General features: G+C 35.7%; 1 protein-coding gene across 1 annotated transcript; it reads left to right on the forward strand.

Annotated features, from left to right (window-relative positions):
• The first annotated feature begins 6,132 nt into the window (after positions 1 to 6,132).
• LOC121638707 (kallikrein 1-related peptidase b9-like) lies at positions 6,133 to 10,420 on the forward strand. Its single transcript, XM_041983642.1, has 6 exons — positions 6,133 to 6,257; positions 6,606 to 6,792; positions 7,005 to 7,202; positions 8,881 to 8,951; positions 9,102 to 9,244; positions 9,346 to 10,420. The coding sequence occupies exons 1-6, from the start codon at positions 6,218 to 6,220 to the stop codon at positions 9,520 to 9,522; spliced, it is 816 nt and encodes a 271-aa protein (XP_041839576.1). The 5' UTR covers positions 6,133 to 6,217; the 3' UTR covers positions 9,523 to 10,420.
• Positions 10,421 to 13,718: the final 3,298 nt, after the last annotated feature.

Genomic DNA, 13,718 nt, shown 5'->3' on the forward strand with positions numbered 1-13,718 from the left:
CCGCAAACTGCTGCACATTTCCTTCAGTGTGAGCTGAGCTGGATGTTAAGAGCCTCCTCCTCCTCATATCCCACACGCGCGTTCGCGCACACATCCGTCGACACTCGCGAGGACTTTTGATATCAGGCATCCATATTCATATTCAGCGTGCCTGACCCGAGTCCTCGTGGAAATTATTCAAGGAAACTTCCATGATGTTTTTTTTTGTTTGTTTGTTGTTGTTTGTTTTTGTTTTTTTTTAAGAAATGGATCGGGTCCGTTTGAGTTCACACACGTTTCCTCACCTGGTCCAGATCGATCCGCTCTCTAGCAGCAGCGTAAAACACTTTTGAATGAAAGCATGAATGAATAAATGTTTTATTCCGAACATGTAACGAGTAACAGATCTACACATCCGTATGTAAGCATCTGTATTACTAGATAAAAGGAAAATACGTATAAATCTCTCTGATGAGCTACAGGGTTGAAAAAGTTCTCTGTAGATGCAGATTAATTACAACATTACTCTATAATTGAAGGAATATTTAATCCCAGGTGTTTTTTTTTAGATTCAGAAAGGCTTCAAGCCCCTCACCTGATGCATATTTTGGTTTTAAAATAATTATTAGAGTTTTCTGTGGATGAATTTTCTTTTTTAGCTTTTTATGTTTGTGTTACCTTAAAATTGCTCATGTGATGTGGTAGAAATTTTACTTTCTGTCAACATGCAGATCATTTGTAAGACAGGAAGAAAGATTGACTTCTGCATTGTTTCTGCTCGCTGAGACTGTTATTCTCACACACCTGCACTGAGGCGTCAAAGTAACACCTGCCAACGTAAGAACAACAGAACACTTTGATCTTCCTCCCTCTGTGGGTAAAAGTCTGAACATCATTTTTCTCTTCAGAACCTCACCAGACTCTAAGGGTATGTGTGATGCTCCCACTTGCACATGTTTCATATTCAGCTGAATAAACTTTATTAAATTTCCACTCATCCAGACTCTTGGTTATTAATATTTCATAACATTTCTTCATATTTATGTGATCAAAACAGAAAAAGACAACTTGAAAGATTATAAACTTTACACTGGTTTGTTGAAAAATATATAGCAATTTAACAATATTGACCAGCATAAAATAATTTAATCAAGTCCTTTTCCACTTTACTTTCACTTCTATGCTTTTTTACTTCTGCAGTTTCTTACTTTTGTACTTTGCTCCCTAATGGTTACAGATGAGCATGAAAAGTGATTGCTTGGGGTTGGAATAGGTCTCAGCAATACTCTGTGAGGGTTTCAAACATATGTATGTCATCTTTTGCTGTCATCCTGCAGTTCTTTTAAGGCTGAATAACAACTGTACATCTCATTGGAACAGTGGACAAATTTAACTAAATTAATAAAAAAAAATCTTCAATGAAATGATCTTTTCTGTTTGTGGAAAAGCTGACTTTTTATTTTATTGATATTATTGTTCATCTGTACTAATACTGATGAGGAAATCTAACTAAAGAGCTGACACTGTTGTAAATATCTTGAGTTTAGTAAATATGTTTTGTGGCCATAAACACAATTTGGTTTCAAATACACTCCATACTTTTTTAAAAAGTAAGACACTGATAAATGGCATAACCAGAAAAACTAAACATTATAATTAAGAGAAAATACAGCAAATAAGCAATGATAACAACAAGGTAAAATAAGTAAATTACACAAGTACAAACTACAATTATATAGTTCCACAAGTGGATCAATTTCAGCAAAATAGCAAAATCAAACAAAGTTGTTAAAATAAAAACTGAAAAAAAAGATGAAAAAGTAGATTAGAAACAAGTCATTGCTGATTATTCCTGACCGTTGCTCTGGTGATCTAATTTCCTCAGACAGCTTGGGAAAATAGGTTCTCTACTCCACTCCACTTGACTGTGGAGCTTAGATATTTATAGCACAGAGAGAGAGACCATTAAGACCATTAAAGGTCACTTGGAAGAGCTTGACATACAATCTGAAACTTTCTGGGAGTCAGTTTAAAGTGTCCAAAACAGATGTATTTTCATTTCTCTTGGGTCCATCTGAAAACCTAACAACTTACCAAGTAATGGACTTTTGGCAGATCAAGAGGCTATAGAAGTATTAGATATGTGAAAAACTCTCTATGTTTTTTTTTTTACCTTAAAACATGTCATACATTACAAATATTAAAATGATGAACCAATGGGGAAAATTTTTGATTTACTTCTCAAAACAATGAGTTCTGGCAGAATGTCATGGTTCTTTACCAGGCCAGGGGGACAGCAGAAGGCAGGATGCATTTTATTGAGTGCTGAAAATAATTTTCTTTTTTTTTTTTTAAGTTAAGCTGCAAATAAATGAGTGCCATCCAGTTTTGCAAAAAGGTAGAGAAATAGGGCCAGAAACTAAGGTTTTCCCAAGCAGCTACAGCTGCTCGTCGTCGACAAAAAGAGGAAGGATGAAACATGTCAAACTCGTCTCCCCCAAGGGACACTGCACTTGAGAAGAAGGAAGAAAGCAACCAAGGGACACTGCACTTGAGAAGAAGGAAGAAAGCAAAAGAAAAAAAAAAAAAAAAATAACAGAGCCAATATTAAAAAAAAAAAAAAATGTGGAAGTTAACCCTCTAAGCACCAGAGGTTTTGAAGTTTTTGAAGTATATGAATATTTATGTGTGTGTGTGTCACATTTATATACCATGAAAAATACTTTATTAATACCAAGAGGGAAATTTCAATGTTATAGTTTGATTTTTTTGTTTTAATAATTCATTAGAAGATGATCATGACTTGTTCTGGAGGAAGATGACGACTGGCAGGAATGACCACCAGTACTTTCCTGTCTGGCGTTGGACTTGATGAGGCCTCACACTGAACACACTCTGTCGTTTCCTCACTGTGTTGTGTAGAGCATTTCTTTCTGGACATTCAGCTCCAGCGGCTCCAGAATTAGTTCCCATACAGAACATGCCTTCTGGATCAGTTTGTTCAGTCTCTTGCAGTCTCTCATGCTACTGCCCCAACAGAGGGCTGCAAAGCTGATTAAACTTTCCACAAATGACTAATAGAAGATATGCAACATTTTAGAGCAAACACTGAATAATCTTAGCTTCTTTAAGAAGTAGAGTTTGCTCTGTACCTTCTTGTAGATGCCTCTGTGTTCCATTTCTAGTCCAGTCATATACACATTTTTCCAGTCATATACAGTATATAACTATATATAATTATTGGGTTTAGTATTTATTAAATCTTAGTTTCCAAAATACTCAGTTGTCTCATCAAACTGTCTGACCCACTTATGATGCTCTTCCTTACTTTTAAATACAGTCAGCCATCATTACTGACATTTATAGCTCTATTTGGAGCTATTCTGCTCCAGCACATTTTTTTCCGTGCTACATTTTTAATCTCTGCAGCTTTGACCACGTTCAGAAACTAAATTCTGCGTTACTGACCTCGGTTAGGTAAAGCCACAGATTGTCGTCTCCCACATGTGTACATTATTATTATGAACGAATGATTCCCAACACAACAACGTTGCATTCATGATCTGGAGACTAGCTGTGAAAACCTGGACTGTCCTGGTTTTATGGCCACTTATGATATTTTATTATAGTTAATCTGTTGGATTTTCATCAGTGAAAACATCTCTTAGTCACCTGATGGAGTGTTTTCCTTACATGTCACAATATCACATATTAAGTAAAACTCAGAGGAAGTCTGCAGAATGTTGAAATCTGTGTGGAGACTCATTCTCTAACTTTGACTCAAAATGTAACACATTACCTTAAAAAGTTAGAAAGACAATTAGTCAATTAATTAAATGCAAATAAGTGGCAATTACTGTAAAACTAACCATCAAAAGCCAACTTTTATTCAAAACACCAATATTATATTATAAAAAGCCACATAAAGTCTTTTTCTTTTTACATGAAAACAATGAAGGGTAGAATATTTTGCAGCATTCACAACAATATGAACCTTTTTCAAACTCATTTAACTTATCACAGCTGCAAAGCTCAGGCCATGTTACGAGTGGAGCATCCGCAGCTGTTCTTATTCATTTTTATGTGTGATAAATCCAGACCCTGAGCTGGATAAAGCAGTGCATCCTTCAATTCTATTATTTATTATACAGTTTTTTAAAATGTTGACAGTGAAAAATACAGTTAAAAGATGCGGGTATTTTATGTATATAACCTACAAAACTACTTTATGTTTTATGTCTTTCTAAACACTCCTTCCTCTTTTCACTTCTGCTGTGAGGGTTACTGATTACTTTTTTCTTGGACTTCCTCTTGTGTTTCATCTGATATCTTGATGCCGAATCTGCTCGTCAGGATGAGGAGTAAAAAATACAAGTTTCCAATAAAGACTCCTTTAAAAAGTAAAGGACTGTGTTTATCCTTTTTCTTTACATTTTGTGCTAGCAACTTTCAAAATCCAAACATGTTTGAAGATACACTAAATCATCTGGAAACCAAATCAAGGTTTCGGGTCGAGACTGACTGAATATTGCTGTTGTAATAAGCAAAGTCATTGAAGATTTCATAAGTTGGGAGAGCTTGCAAGTGAAATAAAAAAAAAGGGTTGCAAAACAGAGACGATTACCAGCCAGACATATTACATTTAAATGTCAGCATACCACCGAAACTGTGTTCTTCTAAAATATCCACTAAACTCAAATGACCATTTAAATTCAATACAATGATCTGCAGCTTCAAACTAGTAAATACAAACTGCTCACCTTTTCTACATCAGTCATGTGGTGTGTATTTCCCTTTTTCTCTAACCTAAAACCCACATGTTTGATTATTTATGAGAAAGCAGCATTCTACAGACAATGCCCAATTTGTTGTAATCAGTTCTTGTATAATGATAAAACACTAAAACAGCTTATTTACTTTTCACAAGTAGTGTAGAAGTCATTTTCACATTGTGATAGTCAGTACAGGGAAGGGGCCAAGATGATGAATAATAATGTTTGATAAATCATCAAAAGTTTGTAAGACAGAGGACATTTTGTGGCTGTTGGGCTTGTGTTGGTTATAAAGGCACTGGGATGTGATGTGCATAGAGGGACAGGGACTGCAATGTTTCTTTTTGAAGAGCTGTATTTGGGTGGGTAATCCATTGTTGGATGCAGTCTATAGTCTACATGTGTATGTATACACCAAACAGTACTCCTCAGTTAGGGAAACTGTTATAATTGATCATTTATAATTTGTTATGCACAATTAAAAACACATTGTCTATTTCAGACTTTTTGCAATACACACCATACAACAATCTGCACTCACACTTGTACACATTAGAAACAGAATCTTGATTTCCTTTAAGTTTAAAAATAATGGCTTTAAAATGACCACCTCTATGAATTATGTGGTTAAGCATAGTCATATGGTGTACACACGTAGGAGTTTAATAGAGTTTCAGTGCCAATCGTGATGAAACAATGATAATAAAATCCTTCATCGGTCATGTGGTGTTTAATTCCCTTTTTTACTCAGTGAACTTTTATCATTGAATAAATAAATCCTACAGTTGTTTTTGGCTGAACACAGGGGTTCCTTTTGGTTTTATATATATATATATATATATATATATATATATATATGTGTGTGTGTGTGTGTGTGTGTGTGTGTGTGTGTGTGTGTGTGTGTGCGTGTGTGTGTTAAAACAATCAAATTTTAGACACAGCTGACAATAAATATTTATCTTTCTTAGATTTACTCCAATTTCATCTACTGCAAGTGATAAAAGAAAATATAAATATATGAGCATTGCCAAAGATTCATAGTTTATTGAAGGATGAACATTATACTTGATACTTCATTCTCTTTGAACTACAAGATGCGCAGTGAACTTGGTGAATGCAAAGGAAATAAAGACAAAAAGACAAAAACAAACAGATTCTTTCAAGACCAAATAAATGATTGAAGTGTCAAATAAATTACTTTTAATCAAGAAACCATCATAGCAATGATAAAAATTCACTTTGCCTTTTTTTGTTTTACTGCATTGTCATTCCTTGTGGTTACTGTTGAGTAAACCATTACTGTTAGGAAATTGAGTTTATATAGTTTGAATATCAGTTATGAGCAGTTTCCTTATCAATGCAGGTTTGTTAAATGAGTCATCGCTATGTGATTGGCGGTCCATGACCAACAGAACAGGTTAAAGAGAGTTTAAAAGGAATCCGGAGCAACAGTCATTGGAGGCTCAATGGCTACTTTGAGGCTTCTACTTGTTTCCCTGTTGGCTGGTGAGTCATAAATTCTTATGCACATTTTTATTTTAACCACTCATAAGTATGCTGTGTCTCGCTGACATCTCATAATCTTTTTTATTCTTGATGTATATTTCTTGAGGCAGGTGACTCTTTTTCTATTACTGTCAGCAAGTTGCAGCACTGCAAAGATATTACTGTATGTTTGAATTCCATCCCATCTATTGGAGAAATTTGCTTGTCTGCTTAAGTGAAAACTGTAAAGATTAATCTTGGCAAGCTGACAGCTCATGTATTTGTAATTTCTTAGTAAAAAAAATGAATAAATAAAAAACCTAACTCAAAATTAAAATGGATTGTAGTTAACAATTTTTTTTTAATCAGGCTTTACAGTGAGCTTAGTGGCGGATCTGCACAAAAGAATCATTGGGGGTCAAGAGTGTGAGCCAAATGAGCGTCTGTATCATGTGAAACTGTATAAAGGTGATGGAAAAGAACTGCGCCTTTGCGGAGGCTCTCTCATCAGCAATCGATGGATTCTGACCGCAGCTCACTGCTGGAATAAACACTTGTGAGAGAACCAAATTATTTTCCTTTGGTGTATTCTTACACATTTCTTTGTAAACAATCTATCTATTTCCATGCTAATGACTACCAATTAAATCTTATAAAAATATTCATATCCTTTTTCCTTTTTAGTTTTAAAGTTATCTTTCCCTTTAAATTATATTGTGATAACAAATGTGCACAAAATGTTCAAATTACATTTTATTATATTTACAGGTTAATGTTTGCCAATTTAGGAGTCCATCCTGGTTGGAAAGAGCTGGTGAGCATAACAACACATAAAATTTATGAAGAAGGACCCATGTTCAAAAAGCAGTCCCATGACTTGATGTTACTGAAGATTCCCTCTTCAGCAAAAATTCCACCCGAGGTTAAACCTGTTGGACTTCCTAACTGTACAAATCAACCTCAACTGTGAGTAACAATGCTCTAATGTATTTATTATTTATTTATTTTTATTTTTCAACTGCTCAGTCTGAGATTACAGAACTTCTCAACCATATGTTACAGGCAGAGTTACCTCTATGTTATTTATTGTTTATGACATCTAGATCACATTTAGACACAGAAAGGGAAGTACACCACAAATAGGAAGCTAAAGTCAAGCAGAAATAATTATAAATCAGTACACACAATATCACATAGAAGTGGCTAAACTGAAAAATGATTAAGAAACTGTCTAAACACAATATTCTTTCTTTTTTATTGATATATAAATTTATATATATATTTTTTATTTTTTTTACTTTTCCGGTCCAGCATAGCAGGCAGAATGATGGTCTGGCTGCTGTGTTGTGCCGAACAAATTTGTTTTTCTAAGGGGAGCTTTATGGGTTTAATTCTCCTCTTGATAATCAGATTTATTTATTTAATTATTTTCTAATTTTCATTTATTTATTTTGAATGATGGAATTTACATAATCTTGCTGGACCTGACCAGTAGGGATGGAAAAAAGAAGAATAATGAACAGAAGTAAAAAAGGAGAGTAGAGAAAAGAAAGAGGTGAAAAATAGGAAGAGAATATACAACAGATAAAAGGCAAAGACGCTTCAATCCAAATTAGCACAACTACAGACAAGCAACTACTACATTTGTACACAAACACAACAGAGAATTTCCTGCAACCTCAAAACAAAGCTGACAGTCATCAGGAGCTCCTATAAGAGACGAGCAAGCTGTGAGGAAAAAGAGGAAGAAAGAAAAATAAAAAAACAAAACCCCCTAAAAAACAAACAAACAAACAAAAAAAAAACAAAAAAAAAAAACAACATGTATCACAACAACAACCAAAGTACAAGAAAGACACACAGAACAAACTCAAACCAAAGTAGCCAGTTTCCATGGGTGCATGTGCACCACCTTCAGGCTGCACAACCGTTTTAGTTTGGTTCAGTGTTTTGGTTCACACTGGGTGCACTGCAGCACGCATGTCAGAGGCATTCCCAGAAGCACCTCGTCGCTGCTCTACACACACCAAGTCTATTTTTGACGGAGCACGCATCCAGAACGCCTCAAGCTCAGCAGTTCAGATAGGGCCACACAGCAAATCAGATACGTGAGCAGCGTAAAAGCATAAGGTTCAAAATAAAAGCCGCTATGCAGATTTAAGATTACTGAACTATGTAAATATTACATCATTAATCAGTCAGGGGGGTCTTAGTGTTGCTTATCCTTGAAGTGCAGAATCACATCTAGATCTAAGCGGGACTAAGTGACAACTCAGTGACTGTGTCAGCATGCAGAGTATGTGGAATGAGTATTGAGCAGAGATGAGTGTCATAGTGCAAACGCAACTACGTCTCTAAGGAGGCTTGAAGCAGAATAGGGTGGCTCAGAGAACCCGGCCATCAGCAGCAAACCTGGAGAATGAACCCAAGCCACCCCACCACGAAGACCACCCCAGACCTGCCCAGAAGGTGGCAAAGGAAGGCCCCAGCCACCACAGGGCACAGGCCCCAGCGGGCCAAGATCGACACACCCTCTCTCCATCAACCCACCCATATATGTCCTTCCCCATACGTATACCCCCCCCCCCCCCCCCCTTTTTTTTTTTTTAAGTAATCTATTTTTTATCTAATGTGTATTATTCAGGGGTGACACAGTGCAGATCGCAGGTCACAGCTCAACCACAACCACAACATGGGGCCCTTTTAAATTGAGAGGTGAGTAGTTGGTAACATTTACTACTACTATTATTTCATCCATGGACAAATTACAATTTTGTAATCAAATTCAGTGAGTTCAGTTTTGTTTTATAAATCTTGTTTTTTGTTTTTTTCTTTTTAATACATAAAACGCATTTCTCTTTGCAGTATATGGGGATATGTCACCAACTCTTCAATGTGCAAACTTAAATGTTGTTGACTGTGCACTCGTTAGAGGACTTGAAACACATGAATACTATGGTTACCAAAGCATATTCTGTGGCCAGTCCCCCGAAGCAGATGTATGCCATGTAAGTTATTATAAATTCTAGCCTTGAAAACAATAACCACTTTAAGATGCACTAGTATTTTAAAATCTCATTCTTTAAATGAACATGTTTCTCTTTCACAGGGTGACTCTGGTGGAGGTGTGGTGTTTGACGGCAAAATTTATGGTGTAATGGTTTTCACAGGAAATAAGTTCATAGCATGTGACAAGCCAGCTGGATTTACAAACCTCTGCCATCCACAATATTACAACTGGATCAAAAAGCACATTAAAAAAATCAAGGAAATTGTTTGGCATTAATTTTGGTCCAGCTGAAGAATCTTGTGATTATAATATTTGAATATTTGATATGTGTTCAATATTTCAATAAACAATGTGAAAAAGACAAAGCTAAAAAAAATAAACAGCAACATTATTAATTGTAACTTAAAACCTTTTTTTTCTGCAGACTCAGTGTCAGTAAACTCACCAAATGTTTTAAAATTTTCATTGTTGCCTGTGAAATTTTAAAATCTCCTTGAAATGGCTCTTTATGTGGCTCTTAGTTTAATACAAATGGTTTTATTTTAATTTGCTTTACTGCTTTTTTCTTCTAGTGTTAGAATTGGTGATTCCCCTCTTTTTATTTTGCTCTACTGTTCAGTTGTCTTTCCAAGATAGTCTCGATTGGAGAAAGGGAAAAGTAGTTGTCAATACAGAAAGGTCATATAGAAAGTTTTTAAAAAAAGAAGACTGTCTTTTGGGATCTCATTACATATAAAAACATATAAATACTTATTTTGTGTTGATTTGGAGTATTTCATTTTAGGGGAATTTTTTCTTTTATTCCCCCCTTACTCAACAGATGAAAAGTACTTCTCCACTAAGTGCTCTGCTGGAGCATTTACTCCAGATTCATAAACATGCGTTGCCATGGAAACGACATTAACAGAGCTGCTACTCTGACTAATAGGGAAACTTATGTTTTTCCGTTTTTTTTTTTAACTGGATGTTTCTTATAACTGCAGCGAAATACTTATTATACTTAATTATTAAACATAATTGAATGATTAGCATGCAAAAACATGAGAATAAAATCTTAAAATGACCAAAACCATTGATATAAAATGTACAGTGCTGTTACCCTTGAAATTATTTACACCAATCCAATTCACTGTGTTGGAATTTTTTTTTGTCTAATAAAACACACAGAGTGTCACACAGAGTATCCTTTTGTTTTGAATGTTTCCACAAGCTGAGTTTAGTTCACTTATTGCAATGCACGTTAACCTCCATAACCAGGACAGAGAGTATGTATTTTGCAGTAATTTCAACAAATCCTAAGTCTCTTTAGGTTGTCTTGCCTGAGTAACTCTAAAAGTGGATATTTTGCTAAGTGGTGTGACAAAACTGGTTATCAGCTCAGTAAGTCAACTAACTTTGGTTTTACAAATACTGACATTCAAATTTGTACATTCTTGTAAAACGGGTAGAGTTGGCATCAGATGACCAACCTACCACTAATACACTAAAAAACAATTTTTTTTTTCTTATATAAGTGAGGGGAAGGGGTGACAAGGAGTCAGCACAAGACGCTTTTCATCCCTACAGTACTCTAAAATATTTACAATATAGATTAAATTGCCAACCTTCTGCAGCACACAGTAATAGTAGCACTGTAAGACACAGCTCAGCTTGGTACAGACAGGTTGAAAGCTTGGAAACAGGCAGAGCAAAACTCACAGAAATGAAGTTAAAACTTGCACGAACTCTTGATACATATTATCTTGACAAGCACGCCCACAACACTGTGATTGCACCACCATCAGGCAGGGAGGGAACACCACATTGCAACACTCAACACAAAATTATAACAGGACTCAAAAGGTGAGCTCATAAGCATCATAATTCAATAATTTTGGCTACTGTCAAACTTTAAAACCATTTTATTCATTGCAACGATCTTTGTATAACTGAATTTTTCCTGTTGCTCTTTTATTAAATTAAACTGAACAACCCTGGAAAGTTTGTTAGCTAAACTGACCAACACCCAGTGGCCACTTAAAAGTTAAATAGTTGATCAAAAATGAAGAAGAGAGCAGATCATACAAACCAGTTTCCAAAAAGAAATCTACTTCAGTTACCTTCATGGTGTCAATTCACAACAAAGGTAATCTCCTCAAAGAAATGGAACATGTACAAGTACAGATTAACTACATCTAAAAATCATCCAATTTGATCCAAATGTTATTCATTTTAGCCCAACTTAAACTCCTTGTAATCATATTCATATACCTTCATAAAATTTGCTTTGCAAAGGAATCCAACAAATAGAATCATTTTAGCAATGGCTTCATTGCAATAATAGGTCAGACTGAGCATTAAGCTGTACTTGTAGGTCATCATCTGTCAACATCTGCTGAGTAGAAGGTCAGAGATTTATTTGAGTCAGAAACAAGGCTACATATATGCTAGCAAGGTGGAAATTGAGGTTACAAAGATTTACTCATAAGTGATTCTTTTCCAATTATTGTTGGAAACGATGCTTTAAAGCTTGCTGTGGCGTTTGCCCTTTGCCTTAAACTAACTGCACATTTGGAAAAAAAACAAAACAAACAAAAACTGCCTGACTTTTAAACACTGTTTAAATGGAAAGTAAATGGATCTGTGTCTGAGAACACCCCAAGTTCTCTGTCATCAAGTCAAACGTAATCTTTTGGAAAAAACTCATTTCTTCACTGCTAAACACCAGAAGTCTTAATGTTTGACAAATGGTTGAGCCTGTGCGGAGGTCTTTGAGTAGAAAGAAAGTAAAATTGATTCCACGCAGGGACAAAGAAGATTCACAGCAAGCTTTTTCTGCACCTACTGTGTGCTACAGTATTTAGCTTGCAGTGTGTGCACACAGACCTACTGTTTTCAATTTATTGCATCAACATTATTCAAAGTGAATTTGTTTCTTTATATTTTACTCTTTTGAGATTTCAAACAAGTCATTTTTTGTTTTTATTTATTCATTTAACTAAATTTTTTCCCCAGTGGCATGTAAAAAATCTGTGATGTTTTTCAAGGAAATTTTCTGCCATCTATGACTTAATATCTAAAACATAAAAGGATGTTAACTGGCAAATGTCCGTCTGAAAGAGCAGTTAATGATGTTTTAAAAGCTCATACTTAAAGAAACCATAAAATGTTTTTAAAAATGATGTGGGAAAGGGATCTAAAGGGCAGGTTGTTGGGTTTAGTTGGGAGAAAACTCGACCAAGTATAATAGCATTCACCAGGCCAAAACTCTCCAGTGTTTCCTCATGTAAAAAAAAAAAAAAGTTCAGATCTGTTAAAATCAACATGTCGCTGAGATAAAAGATTGGATCTAATAGTATCAGTGTGCAAAGTTCTTGCATGCAGCATCTGATTGTGGCATGGATGACTTGGTAAAATCACCATTTTTTAAAAGATGAAGGGTTATAAAAAGAATTTGGGGCTGTTTTTGTTGCTTGTGGTAACGATTGAGAAGTAGAGTGTTCTGGCCTGTTTAACTGTATAATGGCGTTTTGGATTTAGCTCTTAAAGTTTGTATTTTAAGTGGAGCTGCTGAGTCAATTGCTGACTTTAGTCTGTTGTTAAAATGAATCAACAATAAAATTACATGATGCAAATAAAATCTGAGCAGGAGTTTGGTTTAAAATGTTAATAAAATTTGCATCCACTTTAGGAGTTATGTATTGTTTCCTCACAGTTCTCACTGGGGCCTCCTGTTGGCTAAAACTGGTGATGGTGAAAGAAAGACAAAAAAAAAAAAAGAAAAAAAAAAGAACAAAGACTTCATGTACAAAGGGTACGTACACACAAAAATGTGGCGTATGCTCTTTGTCATGGCAAAGTTTAGATGTTTCAAGAGTGAAGTGATCGTGGAAACTTGATGTGCCTCACGCTAACTTCATGGCAGGCGTCAGAATGGTTCTACACCTGTTGATGCTTTGGTGACATTTACAGGTGATGCTGGGAAACTGTTATAATAAATAAATGTGAAAACAGTCCTCAGACTGAGTGATGTGCACATTGGAGACACATGAAAAATGAACACTGATGAGCAATTAACACAGCCACGTGCCTGCAATTACATGCATGGCTATAAAAGCACTAAGTGGTGCAAAAAATACAATTAAAACCAATGTCTGCTTTACCAGCATTAGGAGATGTTGTAAATGGTGCAATACGAAGAGAGTGTTCAGGGACAGAGAAGATTTACGTATACATGACAACTGGCTCATCAGCCACTTTAGATTCCCAAGGGAAATTCTCCTGGAACTGTGTGCAGAGCTGCGACTGGCCTTGGAGTGCAGCACAGCGAGGAGCCTTGTGCTGCCTGTGCCCATACAGACCACACTGGGGGTCCTAGCAACCGGGACATTCCAAAAGGGAGCTGGCAGACCAATCAAGACAGTATCAGTCAACCCTTGAGCTGAGCCATGCCAGCCGTGTGGGGTAGAATTATCCACATGTCAGCCAGGTAT

Source organism: Melanotaenia boesemani, chromosome 4 (assembly GCF_017639745.1).
Source record: "Melanotaenia boesemani isolate fMelBoe1 chromosome 4, fMelBoe1.pri, whole genome shotgun sequence".
Taxonomy (NCBI): domain Eukaryota; kingdom Metazoa; phylum Chordata; class Actinopteri; order Atheriniformes; family Melanotaeniidae; genus Melanotaenia; species Melanotaenia boesemani.